At 40.1% G+C, this 23,936-nt stretch overlaps 2 protein-coding genes across 3 annotated transcripts in view; one reads left to right on the forward strand and one right to left on the reverse strand.

The window, feature by feature from the left end:
- Nucleotides 1-23,936, reverse strand: part of LOC116064544 (zinc finger protein 239-like) — an 893,026-nt gene that overhangs the window by 511,221 nt on the left and 357,869 nt on the right. The gene's annotated exons all lie outside the window — the stretch shown is intronic.
- On the forward strand, nucleotides 1,910-23,936 carry LOC116043466 (B-cell receptor CD22-like). 2 transcript variants are annotated; one of them, XM_035993896.1, is made up of 12 exons: nucleotides 1,939-2,054; nucleotides 2,229-2,265; nucleotides 2,360-2,433; nucleotides 7,830-8,186; nucleotides 8,372-8,593; nucleotides 9,398-9,649; nucleotides 10,242-10,353; nucleotides 10,869-11,017; nucleotides 12,775-12,862; nucleotides 12,991-13,045; nucleotides 13,360-13,454; nucleotides 13,552-14,067. In XM_035993896.1, the coding sequence occupies exons 3-11, from the start codon at nucleotides 2,364-2,366 to the stop codon at nucleotides 13,441-13,443; spliced, it is 1,389 nt and encodes a 462-aa protein (XP_035849789.1). In that variant the 5' UTR covers nucleotides 1,939-2,054; nucleotides 2,229-2,265; nucleotides 2,360-2,363; the 3' UTR covers nucleotides 13,444-13,454; nucleotides 13,552-14,067. The 2 variants fall into 2 exon arrangements, with proteins under 2 accessions (XP_035849790.1, XP_035849789.1); XM_035993897.1 differs by lacking the exons at nucleotides 8,372-8,593; nucleotides 9,398-9,649; nucleotides 10,242-10,353; ... (3 more) ...; nucleotides 13,360-13,454; nucleotides 13,552-14,067 and adding exons at nucleotides 18,989-19,216; nucleotides 21,934-22,275; nucleotides 23,690-23,936 and having other exon boundaries at nucleotides 1,910-2,054.

The following is a 23,936-nucleotide window of genomic DNA, read 5'->3' on the forward strand; positions in this document are numbered from 1 at the left end:
CTGTTATCTTACACACACACACACACACACACACACACACAAGATCAGGACCTTGTGGTGCAACTTCCTCTTCCGTTCTCGCAACATTCAAACACTGTACCTCTATGCCATGAAAGCCTAAACTATTTTTTATGACTTAAGCTTAACTTTCTGTGCATCAGAGGTCACCCGGAGTACTTTTAACCACTTCATTAATGACTAACACAGCTCTTTTGCAACAAGCACATACACACATTTTGTTAACAAAATATTTATACACCTGTCATGACATATTTATGACAGGTTATGTAGTCTAGGTTAATGTCAAGTTTACACAGAGATTGTTGTCTTCGCTAAAGTCAAGTTATCATGACAAAGACATCTCGGACAATGCTAACTTTGCATTAAAAGTGTCATAATTTACCGAATGACAATTAATAACAGTCATGAAGACTCAAAATGACTCCTTCATGTTCATGAAAGGTGTCATGTCATAATAATGACAGCGTCATGTCAGTCTTATGAACACCCCTTCAAATAAAGTGTTACCTACAAGAGAGCAGCCTTCCCAGAAGCCGTGCAGCTGAAGGAGTTTCTAACTCCGCCCAAACAGCTGACGAAGTCATGTGACGCTTCAGAGGAAAGGACGTCTCATCTCTCTAAAACACATTTGCTCGTTGCCTCTCTCCTCCGATGATTTCCTCACGTCTCTCCCGGGCCTCCTTGGTGGGAGGGACTAAGACGTGAGGAAGGGAAGCAAGTGGAAACTTCAAGGAGTCAATTTAAGTGCTATGGGACGTACCCCTGGTCTGATCTGCTTTTGGGTTTTACTACAGCAAACCTGACACTATTGGAACTTCCTGATCTTAATCTGAACCTCTAATGCTTAATAAATTAAATGTCCAGGGTCAAAGACTTAAATACAAATACTTTCACTCATAAAATGTGAAAATAAAGAACCTAAAGTGAATTTAAATGTGAGTGAACAATCAGGGATGGATGGTAAAATGTCTCAGGGTCCTGATTCAGTATCTGTGTGGCCCATTCAGGCTCCATCACTCTGAGCGCTCCCTCCACTGTCTGCTTTGAAGGCTGACTCCACCCAAACTACAAAGAGACACATTTTCTCCTTTACCTGCTGTGGTATCTAGCCATGCAGGTAGTTTCTGTTTTATTTGGCTGCATGCTGGGAGGTCTGAATGTTTTTTTAAATGTTAGGCCAAGGAGGTTATGTTTTCTAACCAGTTTGTCTGTAGGTTTGTTTGTTCCTTCCTTTTTCTGTCTGTCAACAGAATTACAGAAAATGTACTGGCCCCATTTTCATGAAACCTGGTGAAAGGGTGTAGATCGGCCCTAGGAAGAAACCATTACATTTTGGAGCGGATCCAAACTACGGTGAGGATACACAAATTATTTCTCACTTTTATTAACATTGTGAGATAGAGCATTTGTGTTGCATGTATGTGGTGTCGGAATAATCAGAAAAATTTGTTTCAGACTGGGAAAAAACTCACTGGATTAGCATTGTGAAATAGGGCATGGCTTGGTGGAGGTCTGCACTCTCAGAGTTACCCTTCTAGTTTCCTGTTTTATCCCATTTTAAATGTAGGACATCTCTGTACACAGTTTATCCAACAGATCCATCTAAACAAGCCAAAGTCATTAAAATACTTTTTACTTCATACTTTTACCCCTTGTTTTGTTACATGTCCATGTTTAGTTAACACTAACATGCATGTGAGTTTCTCACACCTCAGTGTTCTGCATTTCTCTGCAAAGAGAAGCAACCTGACCACAGAGAGAACAGAGAAGAGACATACTAAGAAAAAACAATTATGTCATTTTCCATTCCCCTCTTATGATTAATACTCTGCTCTTCATTGTGTTCAATGTAACTGCCTTATGGTTCACAGGTCAAATACATTCCTGTTCCATCACTACACCTGCAGACTGTGTGACATCCTGAATCAGTGCACATAGAGATGAACTGTCTGTCTGTTTTTCTCTTCTCTTTATGAATGCTCTTTTCTGGTGTCGGTGGGATGTTGGTGGTGAAACAGGTTTTCTAACAACAGGTCAATATTAGTTTCTTACTCTCTTTTTGAAGTTTATAGTTTGTAAAACAACAAAACTTTATGGTGTTGTGGGTGTGTGCTGAAATGTGGCTCTTCATGCATATTAATGATCAAAAGAGGAAGGAAATGTAGTCTTTACCAGTCTGATATCTGTCTTCTGCTTACTGACAACAGAGGAGAGGCATCTTTAAAGACGACGTCCGTCTTCATTGTAAGTAGAAACAGTTTACTGATTAGTTTATTGATACTGCATACCTCCTGTGTACATTATTTTATCTGCTGACATGTTTTATTGTCTCACACAGAGAGATGAGAGGAGCAGCTATGAGTTTAACTGCAGCAGCGAGTGGATTTGTTGTCTTCCTTCTCTCTGTGTCAGGTACTGTATATCTACAGTTACATTCAGTCTTTAAAAGAGGGATTCTGGGAAAATGTGGGACTGAAGGTCATTATGTGTGAATAAGTGGATCAGAGTTGTGTGAAAGGCAAACTTACAGAAACGCTACAAATATTAGTTTTGTTTACAATTTTGATTGTTTTTGTGTGGATTAGATATCAGCAGGATCTTCTCTTGTGTTGGCCAGCATCTTTGACTTTTGTCTTTTGCATGAAGTAACTGTGTGCTAAGCACTTTTACATGCTGTAAACAGAGAATATTGTGGCTTTTATTCAGAACCGTTCCCTCCTCACTCTGTGAAAACATATTACTGTTTAATCTGTTCTAAAGACGACCCTGGTTGTAGAAACGACAGCTCACTTTATCACGGTGAAGTTTTTTTTAAAGGAATACTGGTCAGTAAAGGCATCACGTACTGACTCAACTTCTCTTTATTGATCACACATCTGAGCCCAACCCTGCTACTTCCTTCTGTACTCTCTGACTTCAGTGTTCTGCATTTCTTTTTAGTTTTCACACTCAGCATCAACCTGACCTCAGAGTGAACAGAGAGGAAACTAACCAAGAAATGTACAGACTCATATACTTACTATTATCCCTAATAATGTATTATGTATGTATATTAATACATATAAGCTCTTCAACTTTCAACCTATTTAACTCTTCCGTTGTGTTTAGATTTGTCTTTGCCTGTTCACTTTGGTTTAATTCTGAAATAACTTAAACAAGTCATACAAGAATTATTGTTAACAGGAGGTAGAACATAAGTTAAAACATATGTTATGTATAATTCTGCTCTATCCTAGAAGAGTCTGTAAAAAGTATTTTTTGTTAAGACGTAAGAAGCACTTCTCAGGCTTATTTTTGCAAAACAATTAACACATACATACATACAATAAAGTAACACATTTTCCTATGTCTCGACTATGATATAATCTGATAAAACCTGATGAAATTCTAAAATGCAGTTAAGTTAGACAGATGCATGATGAGGAACTTTTTACGACTTTTTAATGGCTGCAGATAATTGGTCTGATTATTGAGAATGTCCAGGTTACCTTTCCCTAGATCATGTTGGTAGGACTGATTAATAACTGAAGTTATTAATTCAATGTGATAGATTGATAAGATGGCAGAAGGTAACAGCAGAGGGGCAGTTGCTCTTGCTGCTGTTACTGGCGTTAGTCGGCCTCGAACAAAACCCTTGATCTATGAGACTGTTGATGGGAAAACTATCGTAGAGGATGAGTTTCTTAACTTCCTCGTGGTTAAAATAAAGACATTGAGTCAGGACGAACTAGTCCTTTTAGCATCAAACTACTCAGAATCTGAGTGGATTGAGTCTTCAAAGAAAGTGCTGTTTGAACTCTGTCCCAACACGAAGCAACGCAATGTGACATTTAAAGGTAACCAGAAGGATGTAAACAACATCACAAGTTGCCTGAAAGTATTAAACGAGGGTGGGGAAAATATCGTACGGTTTGTTTCCCATTACCTGGATGAGTTGCCGCCTGTGACGTTTAACAACATGCCGTTTCCAATCTACTCTGCAAGATGGAGCGTCTGCACGTTGAGATTTGTGCGCTGAGGCACTCAATAAAACTCCAGGCTGATGTCGGCGAGGATCTGCGGTCTGTCACCTCCATTATCGACCGCAGAGTTGCTATAATGGAGTTATCTGGTGCCGTGTGTTGGTAAGAAGCATAACCAGGACATGTTGAATGCAGTTGGAATCTCCAGTGGCAGTGTAGGCCTATTGGTTGGGGCTTCTCCTGTGGATTTCTCCGGCAGGGAGTTGTCTGCGGATGCTAGCACCTTTGGGTCTCCTGATATCGAATATTCCACGACTGCTGTCCCGGCTCCAGCATTGTCTACGGAGGCAGTGGGGGTAGGCAGCGCTAGGATGCGTGCGGAGGCTTCCACTGCGAATGGAAGCTTTAAAAATACAGTTGCTTCTTCAAATTCACCTAAATGAAGCCTTGTGGTGAAGCAAGCCTGACAACAGAGGGTTGAGAGGGTCTGCCCCAGTAAAGCAGCGCACTGACAAACCTGCGCACAGGAGGCCAAAGCCTGTTACTGGCATGAGTGCGCAAAGTAACATAAAAGTGGTGCGAACAAAACAGGTTAGTGCCTTTGCTACAACATTCTCACCAGATCTTCATGCAGAGGCACTGTGTACATATTTTAAAGAAAAACTCAGCCGGGATGTTCATTGTGATCGTATTGTAACTGTGAACACCAGATACAGCTCTTTTAAAGTGACTGTTGAGTGTGAGGATGTTGCAATGGTGTATAACCCGGAGCTATGGCCTGAAGGCTCTGTTGTGCGGCGATATTATGAGCCACGCACAGCAAGAGTTAAAGGTTCCAGCACGACCATCTCTACACCTGTTGCAAAGGGGCCTGTTGGAGCTGCGGCCCCGCTATCTTAATCTTCAAACATGCGTGTTGCATCCTATAACTGTCGGGGGCGGCGTGTCGGCAATACTGCTGGAGATAGGGTTCGACGTATGGTTGTGGATAACCTGCTGCAAAAATGCGACATTGTATGTCTGCAAGAAACTTTTTTATCTAAATAGGATCTAGGAAAATGTAAGTTTTTTTAATGACAGTTTCCACGGAGCTGAGGAATCCACAGCAGACCTTACTATGGGTATAGTGAGAGGACGGATATCAGGGGGTGTGGCTATCCTATGGCACAAGAAGCTGGACTCAGTGATGAATGTCATCAGGACTGGTGTATTGCTGCACAATTGAAGTTTAAAAATAAATAACTTATTATTCTCAATGTATATATACACCTTATGGGTGTTCACAGAATGGAGACATATTTAAATAGGCTTGCCTATATAAATTCCTTTATTCAAGAGAATCATTACACAAGCGTTTGTGTAATGATAGTAGGGGATATGAACGCAGACCTTACAGACAGCCAGTCTCTGTTTGCCAGACATATATTACAGTTTTGTGAGGAGAATAACCTTATACTGTCCAGCCAACTGCTTCTACCAGCAGATAGGTATTCTTATATAAGTGAAGCCTGGCACACAACATCATGGCTTGACCACTGCATTAGCACTGCTGATGCCCATGTGATCTTGCAATCTATAGAAATTCTATATGGGACATCCATGTCAGACCATGTGCCGTTTGCTATGAAGCTTGATGTGGAGAGTCTTCCTGAGTTGACCCAGGGGGTGAATGATAGCTGCAAGACTAAATTGGATTGGGCAAAAACTCACAAATGACAATCTCTTGTATGAAAACTGAGGTTCTTCTCGGTAATATTTGTATACCCAAACATGCTATTATGTGCTCGGATGTGAACTGTAATGATATCTCCCACTGTGACACCCTCTGTGCCATGTATGACAGTATTGTGGGTGCAATGTATGAGGCTAGTAGACCATACTTTATTCTACCAGTAAAAACAAACAACATTAAGCCTGGCTAGAACAAGCATGTTGAGGTACACCATGCAGAAGCTAAGGTAGCATTTAAGGCATGGGTGCAGGCAGCCAGACCCAGAAATGGCCTTATCCTTGAGTATAAAAAGCTTACCAGCACCAGACTCAAATATGCCATCCGCTACATTGGTAAACATGAACAGGCTATGAGAGCAAACTCTATGGCTGAGAAACTTCTGGGTAAGGATGTCATTGGCTTCTGGAAGGAGGTGAGAGCTCTAAATAAGGCCAATACATTGCTTCTGTGTGCCATAGAGGGGGTATCTGGAGCTGATAATATAGCTGAGCTGTGGAGGCAACACTACTCTGCCTTATTTAACTGTGTTAAAAGTGACCCCTACAAAGTGGCAAATATTGTTAACAGTATTCCAGAGATAATCACCTCCAGTGCAGTCTGCCAGGCAGTAGCACAGCTATCTGATAAGAAAGCAAGTGGGTCAGACCACATCACAGCAGAGCACCTTAAGTTTGCTAGCCCAAAGGTGGCAGTACTGCTTGCCATTTGCTTTTCTGGATTCATGACACATGGCCTGCTACCTGAATCTATGTTGTCTGTTACGCTTGTGCCTATCATCAAGGAAAAACTGGCAAGGTTGGGAGTTTGGATAATTATAGGCCAATAGCCCTAGCCAGTGTGATATCTAAAGTACTGGAAAGGATTTTTCTTGATCATCTATGTCCTTATATTGGTACCACTGACAATCAATTTGGCTTCAAAGCTAAGCTTGGTACTGATGTGTGTATCTATGCCTTGAAGGAGGCAACACAGGGGTACATAAGGCAGAATTCATCTATGCTAATTGGGTTTATTGATGCTTCCAAGGCCTTTGACAGAGTCAATCATTATAAGCTATTTGAAAAACTGAGCCAAAGGGTGCCCCTGACAGCATTACAAGAATCCTGGCTTATTGGTATGTCAACCAGAGTATGCAGGTTAAATGGGGTAATACAGTCTCTGCCTCCTTTGGGGCAAGTAATTGTGTAAGTCGGGGTACTCTCACCAGTACTCTTCAGCTTGTACATCCAACCAATTGACAAGATGCAAAACTGGCTGTATGATTGGTAACACCTTGGTTAACCATGTCATGTATGCTGATGATCTGGCCATTTTCTCTCCCAGTAGTGCTGGTTTTCAGCAGCTACTGAATATCTGCTCTGAATATGGGGTGAAATATGATGTGTTGTATAATGCCAAAAAGAGTGCCGTCTTGATATGTAGGACAAAAGTGGATAAAGATCTTTGTTTTCCAGACTATTATCTGTCAGGACAAGTGATGAGTGTCTGTAATAAAATTAAATATCTGGGTCACTACATTACAGATCAATTATCTGATGATGAGGATATATACTGGCAGCGTCGCATATTATATGCCCAAGCTAACACGTTGGTAAGAAAATTCCACATTAGCACGGATGATGTCAAAATTAGTTTGTTTAAAGCATATTGCGCTCCTTTTTATACTGCTCCCTTATGGACTAAGTTTCAAAAGGCAAGTATGCAGAAGCTTAAGGTTGCTTATAATGACTGTATGAGGATACTGCTCAACAAACCCAGGTGCTCTAGTGCAAGTGACCTGTTTTGTAATGCAGGGATCAGCACCTTCCAGGCATTGTTGAGGAGTCTTAGCTACAAATTCATTTGTCGCCTGAACGTCTCCCAGAACAGCATTGTTATGCTGCTAGTAAATCCCAGGTTCAGTGCCATACGATACCAATCATCACTATGGAAACACTGGTATAGTGTCTTTTATAGAAATGCAGTATTGTTGTTTCTGTTGATTTTATTTCTTTGTATATGTTTATCTTCCTCTTTTTAATGTATGTTGTATGTCATGTCTGTGTCCTCTGAATGGACCTTGAGTCTGGAAATAAAGTTGATGAATGTGCTCTCTGTTGTGCTCTGTGTTACAGTGATACAGGGTCAGAATGGCTGGAGAGTGACTTACACCTCTACTCAGATCTGTGCCTTCAAGGGATCAGCAGTGGAAATACGCTGCAGCTACACATACCCATCCACAATAAATGGCCTTGTTACCAAAGTTAAGAAAAGATTCTGGTTTACTGAATTAGGTAATGGTGAATCCGTGGATCTGACAACAATCTCAGAGTACACACAGCGTGTGCAGTATCACTCTGAAAACAACGACTGTACTCTGAGAATCTCAGACCTGAGAGAGAGAGACTCAGCTGAGTACAAGTTCAGGTTCATAACAAACCATTCAACAGGGAAATATACTGGTTCACCTGGAGTCACTCTGTCTGTTACAGGTAACTTTTTCATCTGAATATTTCATAAATGACTTAGTGTTCAACATCTTGATGACAACATTAACATGATTACATGCATTTGGGTGTGTGTTGACAGTTCAGTCTAAAATGAAGACTTAGGCTCATTATTATTTATTATTATTATTATTATTATTATTATTATTATTATTATTATTATTATTCAGATCTCCGGGTGCATGTTAGTGGATTCTCCACATCCTCTAACTGGGTAGAGCTGAAGTGTCAGAGCAGTTGTCCTCTACCTGGTCATCCTTCCTACGTCTGGTACAAGAATGGACAGAACATTCAGGGACAAACATCTGATTCTTATTCAGCCTCCTTGGATCCTGCAGACAGCTTTTCCTGTGCTGTAAGAGGACATGAGGACTTCCCCTCTCCTTCAGTGTGTGAGTTTACTTACAGTCTTCCTCTGACATAACACCATCTAGTGGAGTCTTTAACCTTTTGTACTGTACCTTAACTTCATGTAACTCTGTGATATTTGGTGATTTATTTTGCAGATTTGGATGAAAACCAAATCACTAATCAATGATCTCTTATTTCCTGACCTCACTGTAAAGTAAAGCTGTAAAATAAGAGCTCACACTGGAAATGTAGCCACACAACATTTGTCAACATGTCCTGCGTCTGTTTAAAATATGTACTTGTGTCTTTGTTTGACACTTTTCTTCTTTGAAATGTGTTATTCAGCAATCTTGACCCTTCATGTCAGATGTAAAACACGTCATGGGTAAAGGTTTTAACTTTCATTTTTTATTCTGGTCCATTCACAAAACATGACTGAGAAGAATGAATCTGTCCATTCAAGTTTCTTTGTGGAAGTGATGATGTCAGAAAATGTCACAGGAGGAAAAATCATGTCTGACACATTTTCATTATTTAATGCCCTCATGTATCTTATTAACCAGCAGAGGTCATCAGTAGACATGACAGTGTCCAAACACACTGAACCTCAATCATTTCCTTGTTTACTCCACTGAGTCAGTAACTGTGTCAAACTAGTATCCATGGTAACAGGACACCATAGTTTTTCTACAATCTGAGTTTCTAACATAGAAGGAAGTGAAGTTTCACCACCCACTTTGTGTTTCTATGAACTAGTGTTGATTTAAATATCTTCCACTGTGAAAACAAATTCATCTTGGAATTAAATGTTAAATGTCTCTATGTCTCTATGTTTTCTCCTCCAGATGGTCCAAAGCTTCCCTCTGTGTCAGTGAGTCCCTCTGCTGAGATAGTGGAGGGCAGTTCAGTGACTCTGACCTGTAGCAGTGATGCTAACCCAGCAGCTAAATACACCTGGTACAAGGAGAAGCCAGTCTATAAATATCTCAGTGAAGGACCACAGCTCATCTTCAGCTCCATCCGGTCCTCTGACTCTGGACAGTATTACTGTAGAGCTGAGAATGAATTAGGGAAATACATCAATATAAATGTAAAATGTGAGTAAAACAAAGCTCATTTAAAAACCACCATGTAACTAATGACAACTTGTTAAAGCTTTATTAGCCACTCCAGTGTTTAGTTGATCATGTTCTTTCTTCAGTTCTGCCTGTTTCCCAGTCTGCTGCTGTAGTTCACTGAGCTGCTGCAGTAGATGATGAAAAGACAGTTTTATTTACAAATGTCTCCCAGATCTGCACGGATGTTCAGGGGATTCAAACCATCAGTGATCCAGAAAACCACCTCAGGCTTCTGTCCTGTTCTCAGTCCAACCCTCTTACACCAAATCTGCTCATCAATAGTTAATCAGGGCCATCATTCCAGTATTTACAACATATATCAAACATATTGTGTGGTATAATTTATTTCTGTTTCCCCTCAAAAATATGGAACATTCTTCTACTCTCTGGTTAGAATTTAATGTTTATCACTTAAGTGGTCCCAACAAAGAGATCATCCTGCTTCCAGTCACAAACCACCTCTAAAGGTTTAGATGCTTTTACACACAACTATTACTCATTTCAACACAAGATGTAGCACCAAAGAAATCCAACCTAATTTTTGGTACCTAATTTATTTTATCTTTTCCAGATGGTCCAAAGCTTCCCTCTGTGTCAGTGAGTCCCTCTGCTGAGATAGTGGAGGGCAGTTCAGTGACTCTGACCTGTAGCAGTGATGCTAACCCAGCAGCTAACTACACCTGGTACAAGGAGAACCAAACACTGCTTCAAGGACCAGAAGGAAGTTATCATTTCACCTCCATCAGTTCTGAGGACAGAGGAAACTACTACTGCAAGTCTGAGAATCAGTTTGGAGAGATCAAGTCATCGTCTCTGTCAGTAGATGTTCAGTGTAAGTACCAAACATCTGGAGAAAAGGAAATCTGGTGACCCAGCAGTAAGAGACATATGCCATGTAGCCACAGGGAACCTGGTTCACATGTCATTTCTTTGGTACAGAACTCTTATTAACAATCTCCAAAGAAGTGATGTAAATGTATGTTGACTATGGTCTGATTGTGTAGGTTGACAAATGAAAGTCATGCTAATATTTAATACAAACATAATTTCATGTGAATGACATGGGTCTCTCTAAATCTCCTCCAGATGGTCCAAAGCTTCCCTCTGTGTCAGTGAGTCCCTCTGCTGAGATAGTGGAGGGCAGTTCAGTGAATCTGACCTGTAGCAGTGATGCTAACCCAGCAGCTAACTACACCTGGTACAAGGAGAATGAAGACTCACCAAAAGCATCAGGACAGATCTTCACCATCACTGACTTCAGAGCTGAACACAGTGGGAATTATTACTGTGAAGCCCAGAACAGAAGAGGACGTCAGAACTCCACCTTACATCTGATTGTTGTAGCAGGTAAGTTTCTTGACTTTTACCTACAAACACCTGTTTACTGCACTAGACCTGATTCACATGTTAAGCAGCCCATAACTGGTCAGACCTGTGGCCCTGACTTCTCTTGTAATGAAGTCCTTCGAAAAACTGATAAAAAGAGATATCATTACCAAGATTGATGCACATCTACTTGACCCTCTTCAGTTTTCATATAGAGCTGGCTGGGGAGTAGAAGATGCCACTGCGACCTTAATAAACCTTGTTTTAAAACATCTTGAAGGAAACAAAAATCATGCCAAGCTGCAATTCGTTGACTTTTCGTCAGCTTTTAACACAATCCAGCCCCACATTCTAATTGATAAACTTATCAATAATTTTAGCTTAGATTTTAACATTGCAGTCTGGATTCTTGACTTTTTAACATCCTGAACTCAGAGAGTGAGGGTTAATGGATGCACGTCTGGGGAATTGATATCATCCACTGTAACTGAAAGATGTGCCTTGTGGCTGTGTCCTTTCCCCTCTCCTCTATATTCTTTATACCGACGACTGCTGTAGTCAGCACGAATTCGCTGATGACTCTGTGATAGTCAGCCTCCTACATGACAGTGAAAACAGCCACGGTCCTGTAGTTGTTGAATTTGTAGATTGGTGTGAAATGTGCAGAAAACTAAGGACATGTGCATTGATTTTAGACACATTACCATTATCAAAGGACAGACTGTAGACTATGCTGAAACCTATAAATATCTTGGGACCATAGTGGATAACAAGCTCAAATTTACTTTCCACTCTGAAGCGTTATATAAGAAAGGCCAGCAGCATCTGTATTGCCTGAGGAAACTGTCCAAGTTTCATGTCGACAAATCCCTCATGATTCTGTTCTACAGATCTTATATTGAATCTGTCCTGACCTTCTCCCTTCTCTGTTGGTTCGGAAATCTTAACATCAAATCCAAAACTGCACTAGACAGAGTTGTGAAGATGAGCAACAAGATATTGGGTGTCCAACAGTGCACATTATCAGACCTGTTCCATGGACAGATAGTCAGGAAAGCTAATGCTATTCGCTCCGACAGTTCCCACCCCTTATTCTCTGAATTTCAGTCCTTGCCGTCTGGCTCCCGTCTAAGACATCCATCTGTAAGGAGCAACAGGTATAAGTACTCCTTTATACCTGCAGCCATTTCTTTACTGAATAGGGGTCAGGGGAGGAGTCTTCTTTGATCTCTTGGCTACCTCATTTCGTCCTCTTTCTTTTTATTTTCTTTCTTTCTTTCTTTATTCCGTGGTTGGTTATATATTCTAGTCTGTTGACTCTGTGGATGTCAGAAACGTTGATGGAAGGGGTTGGTGATGTAATATAGTGGATGCTGATGTTGTTGACGATTGTCATTGTTGATTATATTGTGTCAGCTTTGTAGGCTGATATGCACTTTTTCCTACCCTCTGTAGGTTACTTTGATGCTGCTATCCATGCACCTTGTACTGGTATTTATTTGTCCTCGTACTGTTACGGTTGTGTTCCAGTTGGAGTGTGTGTAGAACTTAAAATATATTTATGTGTCTTGTATGTGTTTATACTTGCTGCACACATAATCACCCTTTGGGGACACAAATGAAGTTGGAAGTTGAAGTTGGTTAAAAGAAAATAACATTCCCTGTGTGCATTTCCAGACTGTTTTCCTGTAGCTGTGTTCAGGGAGGAACCTCCATCATGTCAGAGGTGGATGACACTGACTGACTGAGGTGTATCACATATCTGTCTATATTTCCAGGGAATTCAACAATGATAATGAATATCATCAGGCTGACTGTGGTGGTCCTGATGCTGATTCCTCTGCTGCTCCTGAGTCTGTGGGCGAGGTAAAACCAGAAAAATCCATCAGTTCAGTCACCGTTCTTTTATTTTCTTCTACTATCTTTCAGTTACTTTAGATTAAGTATAATAAATGTCATACATTCTGTATTTGTTGTTGTTGGACGCAATCCAGGAAGAAGAAAACTCTGAGCTCCACCACTGGACCACATGAACCTGAAGAGATAGAGGTGAGAGAGAGAGAGAGAGAGAGAGAGAGAGAGAGAGAGAGAGAGAGAGAGCGAGAGAGAGAGAGAGAGAGACTTCCCCATATATCACAGTTATAATACCTTGGCTCATACATGCTCTGAAAACTAAAGAAGGGGTAAGATAACTTTATGTTTAAAATATAACTTGCTGAGTAGAAACCAGTAATGTATTTGGCCATGACACAATATCTGCAAATAATTTAAATTAATTTAAATGTGAAATTTTGTTTTGATTAACTCTTAGTATATGCAGTTGTCATGAATGAGGTCCTCATTTTGTCATCTCTCCCCATCAGTTAGACTCTTGTCCTGCGTATGAGAACATCTCAGACACTGCAGCACAGACAGAAGACCCAGAGGAGCAGGAAGACCTGGTGTGAAGTCCAGTCAGGTTAGAGCCTCCTGCATCCAATAAAACAGGCCCACTTCAGATTTACAGTCACAGTTCCATCCAGAACTTTACACGAGTTTCATGTGATTTTCTGCAGATGCAGTAGAACCAGAGGCAGGACTCACCTGATGGAAACAAAGTAGTACGACATTGAAATATCCCTGAGGAGAGCGAGGCTGTGGAGGATGTGGGGGAAGTGGATACATTTACCTTCAACTCCAGAAGATGTTATTGTCAGTTTAGAGTAGCAGCAGCAGGTAGGAGTCAGCAGCAGCATGTAGCAGAACGTTTAGAAGAATGTGGTGTTGGCAGCTTGAACTGAATCATGTCGAGGTGTCAAACATGACTTATTGTTCAGATCAGCTGATCAGGTACTGTGTGACTTACTGATGTATATGAAAGCTTATTTTCTACTGTAGAGTTAGTTTTAGGCCATGTTATGTTTAAGACTAGGAAGGATGCACTTCATTTAGCGATGAAAATGATTTGATTTTGTATGTGTATCTTAAAAATGTAATTATTTATACCTTATTAGGTTCATCTGAAAATGTTTTGATATGGGGATTTAGATAAAGACCCATTGGGGGGGTTGGAAGGGTTAAGGGGGAGAAAAAGAAAAGAAAAACAAAAATGACGTGCAACATACATTTTGTATAATATCTTATTTTTTATTTTGGTTGCTGGTTTCTTTGTTTTGCTTATTTTGCTCATTTTTGTTTAGTTTGTTAGTTTTGTCCCTTTTAGGCTATATGCTATATATAGTATATTTATATAGCATGTAGTACAACTCTCTAATTATGAGCCTTTGTTCAACTAAAACAAGTTGATGTAAAGAGTTTGTTGTTCTTATCAAAGATGTTGGTCACCAATGTGAACTATTTGTCATATTTGCCATTTGTCACAAGTTCTGAATCTCCTGATTCACTCTAAACATGCTCTGTTTAGTCCTTAATACACATGTGAAGAAGCAGCCCCGTGTGACAGACACTGCACATTTTAGAAAGGAAAAAAAACTATGTTTTTGGTAAGAAAGTATTTTTATTACCTAATTTATTTTGTGATAGCATTGCCAGTTTTGTAGTTAAACTCAACAAACGTAAATCTTGTTTATTGTGTGTCTATATGGATATCTTTCATGCTGGTTGTCAGTGCTAATGTTTTAGCCGTTAGCTGTAAATTAAGCTAGTTCATGGCGACAATAGTCAGGGTTAGTTGTAACAAGAGTCTGGGTTAGAAAGTGTTACAACCTACCCCAAGCAAAGTTTTTGGTTGTATTTTTTTCTTTAAATTGGATTAAAGAGATGGAGGTGTGCCTCTCAACCCATATACACACACATATAAAATTAAAAAGTAATTTAAGTGTTGAATGAAAGTTTCAATATCAAGTTCTTGTTATAATTCTAATTTACTGATGTTACATTTCACTCCAGTGTATATCATAATGTTACATTTCACCCCAGGGTATGGTACAACTAACCAGACTATAGGGTAAATTGTAACATTTTACTGCCTGTGTTTAAGGGTAAACCATGCATATTTCTGTTTGGGTTGCAGATATAACAGCTACATCATTTAATAGCAGACAAATGTACCTAGTTTGTATCACATTTTGAACATGCTGGCTTAAAAGAGCTCCAAGATGCAAACAGAAATGTCAAATGTTACAACTATCCCCGGTCTCCCCTACTGCTTACGTTTATAACAGCTACCAGTATAGCGTTAGATGCCAGCCTGTTTAGTTCTCTATTACTTGCCAGTGTGTTTTGCCTGCAACTGACTATTGATCTCTCTGTCATAGTAAAGGATTCTCTGATCTCGGTCCTGGAGACCCCGTCGTCTACCCACACCATCTGGATCACAATCGTTCGGATCACGACCCACACTCGAGTCTGCCAGCCAGCTGCTCTCTGTGCTGGTGTTCTGGATTAACTGGTGTTTGAATCAACTGGTGGCACATGTGTTGTAGGCGTTGAAGGACACTTAATAACAGTCATGAACACTCAAAATGACTCCTTCATGTTCATGAAAGGTGTCATGTCATAATAATGACAGCGTCATGTCAGTCTTATGAACACTCCTTCAAATAAAGTGTTACCTACAAGAGAGCAGCCTTCCCAGAAGCCGTGCAGCTGAAGGAGTTTCTAACTCCGCCCAAACAGCTGACGAAGTCATGTGACGCTTCAGAGGAAAGGACGTCTCATCTCTCAACACATTTGCTCGTTGCCTCTCTCCTCCGATGATTTTCTCGTCTCTCCCGGGCCTCCTCGGTAGGAGGGACTAAGACGTGAGGAAGGGAGGCAAGTGGAGGCTTCAAGGAGTCAATTTAAGTGCTATGGGACGTACCCCTGGTCTGATCTGCTTTTGGGTTTTACAACAGCAAACCTGACGCTATTGGGACTTCCTGATCTTAGTAAATTAAATGTCCAGGGTAAAAGACTTAAATGCAAATAGTTTCACTCATAAAATGTGAAAATAAAGAACCAATAATGTTTCAGGGTCCTGATTCAGTATCTGTGTGGCCCATTCAGGCTCCATCACTCTGAGCGCTCCCTCCACTGTCTGCTTTGAAGGCTGACTCCACCCAAACTACAAAGAGACACATTTTCTCCTTTACCTCCTGTGGTATCTAGCCATGCAGGTAGTTTCTGTTTTATTTGGCTGCATGCTGGGAGGTCTGAATGTTTTTTTAAATGTTAGGCCAAGGAGGTTATGTTTTCTAACCAGTTTGTCTGTAGGTTTGTTTGTTCCTTCCTTTTTCTGTCTGTCAACAGAATTACAGAAAATGTACTGGCCCCATTTTCATGAAACCTGGTGAAAGGGTGTAGATCGGCCCTAGGAAGAAACCATTACATTTTGGAGCGGATCCGAACTACGGTGAGGATACACAAATTATTTCTCACTTTTATTAACATTGTGAGATAGAGCATTTGTGTTGCATGTATGTGGTGTCGGAATAATCAGAAAAATTAGTTTCAGACTGGGAAAAAACTCACTGGATTAGCATTGTGAAATAGGGCATGGCTTGGTGGAGGTCTGCACTCTCAGAGTTACCCTTCTAGTTTTCTGTTTTATCCCATTTTAAATGTAGGACATCTCTGTACACAGTTTATCCAACAGATCCATCTAAACAAGCCAAAGTCATTAAAATACTTTTTACTTCATACTTTTACCCCTTGTTTTGTTACATCTTCATGTTTAGTTAACACTAACATGCATGTGAGTTTCTCACAGCTCAGTGTTCTGCATTTCTCTGCAAAGAGAAGCAACCTGACCACAGAGAGAACAGAGAAGAGACAAACTAAGAAAAAACAATTATGTCATTTTCCATTCCCCTCTTATGATTAATACTCTGCTCTTCATTGTGTTCAATGTAACTGCCTTATGGTTCACAGGTCAAATACATTCCTGTTCCATCACTACACCTGCAGACTGTGTGACATCCTGAATCAGTGCACATAGAGATGAACTGTCTGTCTGTTTTTCTCTTCTCTTTATGAATGCTCTTTTCTGGTGTCGGTGGGATGTTGGTGGTGAAACAGGTTTTCTAACAACAGGTCAATATTAGTTTCTTACTCTCTTTTTGAAGTTTATAGTTTGTAAAACAACAAAACTTTATGGTGTTGTGGGTGTGTGCTGAAATGTGGCTCTTCATGCATATTAATGATCAAAAGAGGAAGGAAATGTAGTCTTTACCAGTCTGATATCTGTCTTCTGCTCACTGACAACAGAGGAGAGGCATCTTTAAAGACGACGTCCGTCTTCATTGTAAGTAGAAACAGTTTATTGATTAGTTTATTGATACTGCATACCTCCTGTGTACATTATTTTATCTGCTGACATGTTTTATTGTCTCACACAGAGAGATGAGAGGAGCAGCTATGAGTTTAACTGCAGCAGCGAGTGGATTTGTTGTCTTCCTTCTCTCTGTGTCAGGTACTGTATATCTACAGTTACATTCATTCTTTAAAAGAGGGATTCTGGGAAAATGTGGGACTGAAGGTCATTATGTGTGAATAAGTGGATCAGAGTTGTGTGAAAGGCAAACTTCCAGAAACTCTAAAAATATTTGTTTTGTTTACAATTGTGGAAACTCAGCAGACGGTATCAGTTTAGTTTGTTGTTGTGTTAATTGGCCAGCATCTTTGACTTTTGTCCTTTGCATGAAGTAACTGTGTGCTAAGCACTTAACATAACATATTACTGTTTAATCTGTTCTAAAGACGACCCTGGTTGTTTTTTGTTTAAAGGAATACTGGTCAGTAAAGGCATCACATAGCGTCTCAACTTCTCTTTATTGATCACACATCTGAGCCCAACCCTGCTACTTCCTTCTGTACTCTCTGACTTCAGTGTTCTGCATTTCTTTTTAGTTTTCACACTCAGCATCAACCTGACCTCAGAGTGAACAGAGAGGAAACTAACCAGGAAATGTACAAACTCATATACTTACTATTATCCCTAATAATGTATTATGTATGTATATTAATACATATAAGCTCTTCAACTTTCAACCTATTTAACTCTTCCGTTGTGTTTAGACTTGATTTTGCCTGTTCACTTTGGTTTAATTCTGAAATAACTTGAAAAAAAGTCATATAAGAATTATTGTTAACAGGAGGTAGAACGTAAGTTAAAACATATGTTATGTATAATTCTGCTCTATCCTAGAGTCTGTAAAATGTATTTTTTGTTAACACGTAAGAAGCACTTCTCAGGCTTATTTTTGCAAAACAATTAACACATATATATAAATACCAGAAAGTAACACTTTTTCCTGTGTCCCGACTATGATAAAATATGATAAAACCTGATCAAACTCTAAAATACAGTTAAGTTAGACAGATGCATGATGAGGAAAGGACTTTTATAATAGCTGCAGATAATTGGTCTAATTGAGGGTTTTGAAGCTTGTCCAGGTTACCTTTCCCTAGATCATGTTGGTAGTATGATCACTTTGTCTTTTTAACTGATTGTTAACTCAAGTTATTAATTCATGCTGCTTCCTGATGTGCTCTGTGTTACAGTGATACAGGGTCAGTATGGCTGGAGAGTGACTTACACCTCTACTCAGATTTGTGCCTTCAAGGGATCAACAGTGAACATACCCTGCAGCTACACATACCCATCCACAATAAAAGGCCTTGATACCAAAGTTGAGAAAAGATTCTGGTTTAATGAATTAGGTAATGGTGAAACCTTGGATCTGACAACAATCTCAGAGTACACACAGCGTGTGCAGTATAACAGTAAAAACAACGACTGCTCTCTGAGAATCTCAGACCTGAGAGAGAGAGACTCAGCTGAGTACAAGTTCAGGTTCACAACAAACCAAGATGTGAAATATACTGGTTCACCTGGAGTTACTCTGACTGTTACAGGTAATATTTTCATCTACATTATTTAATAAATTACTTTCAAGAGTTCAACATCTTATGAAAGGTGTGTGTGTGTGTGTGTGTGTGTGTGTGTGTGTGTGTGTGTGTGTGTGTGTGTGTCTCTCTTCAGTCTAAAATGAAGATTTTATTATTATTCAGGTCTCCAGGTGCAGGTGAGCAGATTAGAGGTCTCCTGGTCCTCTAACTGGGCAGAGCTGAAGTGTCAGAGCAGTTGTCCTCTACCTGGTCATCCTTCCTACGTCTGGTACAAGAATGGACAGAACATTCAGGGACAAACATCTGATTCTTATTCAGCCTCCTTTTATCCTGCAGACAGCTTTTCCTGTGCTGTAAGAGGACATGAGGACTTCCCCTCTCCTTCAGTGTGTGAGTTTACTTACAGTCTTCCTCTGACATAACACCATCTAGTGGAGCCTTTAACCTTTTGGACTGTACCTTAACTTCATGTAACTCTGTGAGGCTGTGTGTGGCTGTGTGTGTGTGTGTGTGTGTCGCACGTTATGTGCGCCTCATGTCATAAGGACAACAAGCAGTTTGGCTGTAACATTAAAGTTAGTGGCTGTCAGGTAACCTAACTGCTTAAGGTTACATTAAAAATGCTATTGGTTGGCCTGTTGTGTAGCTGAAAACTCTGTGATCTATAAAATCAGCGTTGATACAAGCATCAGTGTTCCTTGAATTACTTAATTAGCTCTTTTCCAGGGCATATACTACTCCCACCTTTATTGTAGCTTTTGGGAAGGGTTATGGTTATGGTTATTGTATTCAGCAGACACTTTTGTCCAAAGCGACAAAATATGAATCTTACAATAGTTAAAATTAACAGTAAACAGTTTTTAAAGTTGCTCAGCCAATATTAAGCAAAATAGTAATAATAACAATAATGGCAATACAATATCAAATATCAATAATAATACAAAATAATAAAAATACCATTAATATACATATCATAACTTTAAGAATTAATTAATTATTTAAGTGTAAGATCAGCAGATAAGTCTTGAGACCCCTCTTGAAGGATCCAAAACGATCACTCTCTTCCATCTTGTCCTCACTCACTCCCATGGCCCTGTCATGGTCACTCTCCTCCTCGGCTTCTTCCCTGTCTTGATGTTGTTTCTGCTTCTCTGTATAGCCAGCCACCTCTCCTCCTCCTCGGCTTCAGGTAATGCTGATGTTGAAGAAGCTACTACAGCCCCAAACATGTCAGAAATTTTGGCACATTTTGAGGAATCCGCCTGTAGATTCTTAATCTTTTTCTCCCGTAATTTCTCTGTACCTCCCTTGCGCTTTGGTGGTCGTTCATCCATTTTAATGTGGATGCTAAACTTCCAGCATAACTATTACAGCTCGTGTCTCAGGGCCGGGAGGCGTGGCCCTATTGGGATTCGTGGAGTGGAGAAGGGGGTTCTTGGATTTGATTGGGTCAGGCCAGTGCCAATAAAGAAAATTAACAAATGGGACACTAGGAGTTCTTTATGGGCCGGTGCGGCCCAAAAGGCTATTTATATCGGCGATTCGGCCCAAAAGTGCGTCGGCCCACCGGGAAAATGCCCGGTATGCCAGATGGCCAGTCCAGCCCTGCTCTGGTCTCTGAATGAGACAACGTTTAGGGAAGTGGTTGTACGCGACTCTACATCGGAGGTGGAAAACTGAAACTACGGCAGAAATACACGGAGCACAAACGCAACACATCTGTCGCAGCATGTCGACAGCAGAGCCCGTCCATTATAAACCTGAAGCTGCACAGCTTTTTACAGCAAGAGTCGACACTAAGCGACACACAGGTCTGCTTCAGAGCTCCGTGTGTTTGAGTCTGAACCATAGACTGTAAACGCCACGTCACGGGAACTTCAAACTAAATCATTAGTATTGCGCTCCTAAACTTTGTGGTAATGGCATCAAGGTATTAAACTGATGTATGCAGTATGTGCAAAGCCAACGCACAATTAAATAAGGCAACTTATGATTTCGGGGGTTTACATAGGCTATTGTCCGGTTTCATATTGTCAGCCTTTCAAAATATGAATATCATGTATCTTATTAACCAGCAGAGGTCATCAGTAGACATGACCGTGTCCAAACCAAGGGGGTAAGCTTCTCCTCGGACCGCGAACCTACTATGGCGCCATTTTAATGCTACAAAGCGATCACCCCCCGTTAGCATTCCGTTGACTGCCATTCATTTTGGCGCCACTTTGACAGCGAATAACTTTACATCTGAAACGTTTAAAGACTATATTTGTCCGTTGTTTATTTCTAAAGAAACACAACAATGTATAAAAGGCTCCATTACCTTGTACCTCACGTTATGGCTCCGTAGCAGACGTTTTTGTAAAAATAGGCTAACGATTGTGTCATAACCACGTGACTCACTGTCGCATAGTAGAGGAATTACCGTATAGCACAGGAGAAGCGCGCAGGCAGTTTCGTCTCACATTAGCTGTTTAAGTGTAATTACTAATGTTAACTATCATTTTAGTGATCAATAATTAGCCTGTGCCTATGTTATCTGCTTACATATACCTACGCTCTCCGTCTCTGCTAGATTGGGAATGATTGAGAGTTCTCTTGGCACAGCTACCAGAAGACTTACAACTTTCAGACACGTTGCTCACGTCACATTTACGTCGTCTCTCTCAGTTGGAGGCTGCGCAGTAACGCTCAGCGCTCACCGGAAAAGTGCTGCTAAAGGCCTTCACTGGTCTCCGTCCAGAGGAACGGGATCTGTTGGTCCATTCTATATACAGTCTATGGTCCAAACACACTGAACCTCAATCATTTCCTTGTTTACTCCACTGAGTCAGTAACAAAGTGTCAAACTAGTAACCATGGTAACATGACACCATGTTTCTAATATAGAGGAAACTCAAGCTCCATCACTCACTTCCTGTTTCTGTTAACTATTGTCCACTTAAGTTATGTTCCACCAGGAAAACAAACTTGTCTTTTAATTAAATGCTGAATGTGTTCACATAAGATAAACTTTTCAGGCATTTTCTGACATTCATTTTACTTCAGTTCTTGTTAGACAGATGCACTGTATTCATTCATTGTGCTTCCTGATGTGCTCTGTGTTACAGTGATACAGGGTCAGTATGGCTTGGGAGTGACTTACACCTCTACTCAGATCTGTGCTGTTAAAGGATCAACAGTGAACATACCCTGCAGCTACACATACCCATCCAGTATAGGTGGCGTTGCTACTACAGTTAAGGAAATATTCTGGTTTATTCAACAGTTTGTGGATCTGAAAACAGTTTCAGAGTATTCAGGCCGTGTGCAGTCTGAATCTAACAACAACGACTGCAGTCTGAGAATCACACAACTGAGAAAGAGAGACTCAGCTGTGTACAAGTTCAGGTTCACAACAAACCAAGGTGGGAAATATACTGGTTCACCTGGAGTTACTCTGTCTGTCACAGGTAACATTTTTCATCTGAATGTTTTATAACTTACTTACAAGCAGTGTTGGGAGTAACGCGTTACAAAAGTAACGCAATTACAGTAATGTATTCCTTTTTGCTGTAACGCAGTAATATAACGCATTACTAATTAAATTTCGGTAATATTATACTCGTTACAATCTCAGTAACGCGAGTTACAACGCATTTTAACGCAACATTTAGTGGTGCATTGTTTTTTTAAAGAATTCACCAACACCACAGGAAAAAAAAAAAGCCGTATTATTTTCCTGTCGCTGTATTCGATGGTTGAGATGACTGCAGAGACAGATACATTTGCGAGATGGATATTATTTCCAGGAGTTATTACGCTGCGTTGAAGTGAGCTGTCCTGTTTCTGTTCCTGTGGTCAGAGACAGAACCAGAGACGGTACGGACAGCATGTATGTCCCAACAGGTGACGGTACGTCAGCGGCTGACAGATATAAACATGTCGGGAATTAATGTTGAGGCTTGCTACACGTAAATATCATTGCATTTTATCAGCCGTGGAGAGTAACTCTGCCTGTAGTGGAATGGCTTCGAATGACGACCAAAAACGCTTGTCTTTTACTGTGACCATTTACTGTTCAATATGTTGCAGTTTTACAAACAAGAAAGTGAACAACTGGAGCCTGACGGACATGTTGCTTCTCAGTAAGCTAGCAAGAGTAGGCTACACAACAGACAACTTCCGTGTAGCCTACTTCAAAATAAAAGCACTTCCTGTGACGTTTCGCAGTAAAACTAAATTACTGTTAAATAAGGTTGTGTAGGCTACCTTTTCACAAATCAGCTGTAAATCAAGTACCGTAAATAATATAAATAGTGAGTTTTAATCACACTATAATTGAACATTTCCTTTAGAGTGTTTTAAACTAAACCATGAATTTCTTATTCAAGTGCTATAAACAAACATTTTACAACAATGTCGTACTTTTAATTGAGTATTTTCATTTTCTCCTACTTGCCTGTTATACGTTTTACTTATCTATTTTTTATAGCTTTAGTTACTTTGCATATTTATATTGATTATACAAAATATGAATAATCTATGATGTATTAAAGTGGATAAAGAGGAGACTTTATTGATCCGGTGGTGAAATTCACAAGCTAGCTGCCAAATCAAATTTCCCCTGTTATTTTGGTGAAAGTAACTCAAAAGTAATGCAAAAGTAGTGTAACGCATTACAATTCAGAGACAGTAATATTGTAATATAACTAATTACTCTCAAATGACAGTAACTAGTAATCTATAATGTATTACATTTTGGAAGTAACTTGCCCAACACTGCTTACAAGTGTTCAACATCTTATGAAAGTTACTTGCATCTGTGTGTTTTCATACATGTGTGTTCAGTCTTAAATGAATAATTTTCCTTATTCACATATTCAGGTCTCCAGGTGCAGGTGAGAAAGTCTTCTAACCAGACAGAGCTGAAGTGTCAGAGCAGTTGTCCTCTACCTGGTCATCCTTCCTACGTCTGGTACAAGAATGGACAGGTCATTACGGGATACACGTCTGATTCTTATTCAGCCTCCTTGGATCCTGCAGACAGCTTTTCCTGTGCTGTAAGAGGACATGAGGACTTCCCCTCTCCTTCAGTGTGTGAGTTTACTTACAGTCTTCCTCTGACATAACA

This window comes from Sander lucioperca, chromosome 17 (assembly GCF_008315115.2).
Source record: "Sander lucioperca isolate FBNREF2018 chromosome 17, SLUC_FBN_1.2, whole genome shotgun sequence".
Lineage (NCBI taxonomy): Eukaryota > Metazoa > Chordata > Actinopteri > Perciformes > Percidae > Sander > Sander lucioperca.

Bases quoted from the DNA above. Each gene is read 5' to 3' on its own strand.
- LOC116043466 (XM_035993896.1), top strand. From the start codon at position 2,364: ATGAGAGGAGCAGCTATGAGTTTAACTGCAGCAGCGAGTGGATTTGTT. The intron at 10,354-10,868 runs GTACAAGGAGAA...TAACTACACCTG, and splicing joins CCAGCAGCTAACTACACCTG to GTACAAGGAGAATGAAGACT. The intron at 11,018-12,774 runs GTAAGTTTCTTG...CTATATTTCCAG, and splicing joins ACATCTGATTGTTGTAGCAG to GGAATTCAACAATGATAATG.